Source organism: Seriola lalandi, unplaced genomic scaffold (genome assembly GCF_002814215.2).
Source record: "Seriola lalandi dorsalis isolate HSWRI2012SDOR001 ecotype SW California unplaced genomic scaffold, Sedor1 jcf7180002053925, whole genome shotgun sequence".
NCBI classification, from domain to species: Eukaryota; Metazoa; Chordata; class Actinopteri; order Carangiformes; family Carangidae; genus Seriola; species Seriola lalandi.
This window is the reverse complement of record NW_019524478.1, coordinates 6310-9459: the sequence shown is the minus strand read 5'-3', so window position 1 is coordinate 9459 and position 3150 is coordinate 6310. Positions and strand designations below refer to the sequence as shown.

At 41.8% G+C, this 3150-nt stretch overlaps 1 protein-coding gene across 1 annotated transcript in view; it reads left to right on the top strand.

The window, feature by feature from the left end:
* LOC111652128 (cadherin EGF LAG seven-pass G-type receptor 3-like) overlaps positions 1-3150 on the top strand; it is a gene marked incomplete at its 3' end in the record, with an annotated part of 19100 nt that overhangs the window by 14696 nt on the left and 1254 nt on the right. Inside the window, exons 12-14 of the mRNA XM_087172938.1 lie at positions 746-928; positions 2050-2176; positions 2574-2693. Coding sequence (XP_087029064.1) covers positions 746-928; positions 2050-2176; positions 2574-2693 — 430 coding nt within the window. The remainder of the gene's footprint in view (positions 1-745; positions 929-2049; positions 2177-2573; positions 2694-3150) is intronic.

Genomic DNA, 3150 nt, shown 5'->3' with positions numbered 1-3150 from the left:
AGCCGATTAAAAGATGTTGTGTACGTGATTTATTGATAAGCTGCAGTGAACAGTGATGTTTCAGTCCCTGATCTAACTGATCTCAGGTGTTCAGGAAGCTGCTTCCACAGGTGAGGAGCAGAGAAACTAACAGCTGCTTCACCTGCTCCTGATTCTGGGAACACTGAGTGAAGCTGACCCAGATCACCTGAGGGGTCCGGATGTGTTCAGACCAGAGACCTTTAGGTCTTTACAGACCAGGAGGAGCATTTTAAAATCTGTTTGCACGTAGGAAATAAGAATATAAAATGAAGCGTGAGGTGATGGAGAGTGGAGGGTAGACTGTTTGATTTAATCACATGATATAATCAGATAGTGAAACTGTGTAAACTTGTTCCCTCCTCCTTCCCACATTAACACACGACCTCCTCCTCAGTGACGAACGGCAGCTCTCCAAGCGAATGTGACGAAGACTTGAACTCTTCGCTCTAATTCTAATCACATCACGCTAAGACCCGTCACTGTACAACCGCAGCATCTCAGACACAACATGTCCTGATGAATAATTACACAGCAGAGAGTTTACACACTATTTCTTTTCTCCTTCATCCTGCTGTTCTGTTGCTTCTTCTCTGTTCATTCATTCATTCATTCATCCTGCATTTTTCTTTTTTCACTCTAATTTATTTTCTTAGAAACTAAAGAACTGAAACAGAATAAAAGAGATTAACTTTTTCCTCTGACTTTTTCATCCTCATTGATTTAGTTTCATCTTCATCCTGATGTTGCTAACGGCAATGTCAGTGTTGGATCAGCTGAAGGGCATTAAAGATGTTGCCTCACCGTTTGTATTGATCTGCTCTCTCCAGATGAACGGGGGGATATTCATGATCGTAGCCAAGATGTCCTGCAACCCGTCGCAGAAGGAGACCAAGAAGCTTCCTGTCATGTGAGTACAGGACGGTTCTGTCAGCTGATTCCCATCACGTGATGTCACATGATGTCTTTTATGACTCGTCACATGATGCTGTGTAAAGATCTCTTTTTAAAAACACCAGAATTCTGTCTTTGAAGCCTGTAGTCTAATATTGTGTGTGTGTATATATATATAATATAATATAATGTGATATAATATGAAGATAATCTGTCTGCACCACAGACACAGTCGAGTCAGTCATCCTGGTTTGTTATAGCGTTACTCTGACGTTTCAATAAACTTATGATACGTTACGATAATCTTTATTGATCCCACTCAGAGAAACTGAAGTGTTACCACTGCAAAATACTCTATTATAATAATAATAATAATAATAATTATTATTATTATTATTATTATAATAAACTTTATTTGTAGAGCACCTTTCATACAAGAACTGCAGCCCAACGTGCTTCACATGAGAAGACATAAAATAAACATGTTGTAAAATTAAAAACAATGTAAAATGAGGTGAAATAAATAAATCTGCGTCACTCTTTACAATATGTTTTTATACTATTTCTGTTTATTGAACAATTCTACTTTCTGTAAAAACAGCAAAAATGAACAGAAATGAATCATGAAAATAAAATAAAAGAACTTTACACCAAACATGAAAAAAGAGTTTAAAGTTTAAATGTGTAAACAAACAATAAAATCTGGGCTTCACCTCTTTTTATTCCTTTTGTTTTTATCAGATTGTGTTTTAACTTCTTCACTGAGCATCACAAACTATGGGCAGCGTAGTGCTGATGATGATTTGTGAACTAACAGGGAACAGATCTGTCTCACTCATCAACTATGATCATGTTATTGATCAGATCGACACAGAGACGTCACTGAGGCTGAGAGCTGTCAGTGTTCTTCCTCTGGTTTTATCTGCTGCTCTCACTTCCTGGTAGAGTGACATCACAGACTCGTCCCGGTGAATCCAGATCTAACCTCTCTCTCTCTCTCTCCCTCCCTCTCTCCCCCTCTCTCTCCCTCCCTCTCTCTCTCTGTCTCCCTCTCCCTCTCTCTCTCTGTCTCCCTCTCTCTCCCTCTCTCTCTCTCTCTCTCCCTCCCTCTCTCTCTCTCCCTCTCTCTCTCTCCAGTGCTACCATCCGTAATGCCTTCCTGCTGCTGCTGGTTGCCACCTCCACCTGGCTGTGTGGCCTCATGGCTGTGAACAACAGCATCCTGGCTTTCTACTACATCTTTGACGTCCTGTGCCTCGTACAGGTGTGACCCGCTCTGTGTTTGTGGCAGTAGTAGAACTAATCCACTGAATAAATACATTCCGGTTAATTTCAACTCTAATTCAAACAGTTTCCAGCTGATTCATGATTTTACTTATTTTATTTTTTACACATAAGATGAAATATCCTTTATTGGTCTCACAGTGGGGAATGTGCAGAATGAAGCAGCAAAATGATAATATCAAATACTATAATAATAATATAATATATGTACAATAGATATGTAAATATAACATAAGATATGTCAACATTACTCCCTGTGTACCTGTGTTATATTTGGACACGTGGCCATGTGAAGATCTTGTAGATTAAAACCTTAAACTCCATCGTTCTCTCTCTCTCTCTGTGTCCCTCTGCCTCTCTCGACCGCCCTCTCTCAGGGTCTGTCGGTGATGCTGGTCTTCACTGTGTTCAACTCGGAGGTCCAGGAGGCCTGGAGAGTGGCCTGTCTGGGTAAGAAGAGTCCTGGAGAAGACCCACCCAGACCTCCTCAGAGCACAGTGAGTCCCACACACACAGCCGGTCTGGTCCGGTCTGGTCCGGTCTGGTCCGGTTTGGTTCGTCCTCACCACAGACTCATTTACACTGCAGTCATTAAAAACACCATGTAAAATAAAGACTCACTGGTTTTCATCATGTACATGAGCTGTGACATTACAGGGTGAATCTGACTCTGATGTGAGGATGTAAATCAACTCACTGCCTGGTCCTGAAGGCATTTACTATGTTTTATTCTGCTCCAGCGTCCTCACTGTGTCCATTACTAGACAGCACAAAAGCCCTCCTGCCCTCCATTACTCCATCCATCTCTGCTCTCCTCCCTCTCTCCTCCTGCCTTCAGGCTCTGACCCAGTTAGAACAATACACGACCAGTGCAGCCCACTTCTACCAGAGCTGTGTGTGTGTGTGTGTGTGTGTGTGTGTGTGTGTGTGTGTGTGTGTGTGTGTGTGTGTGTG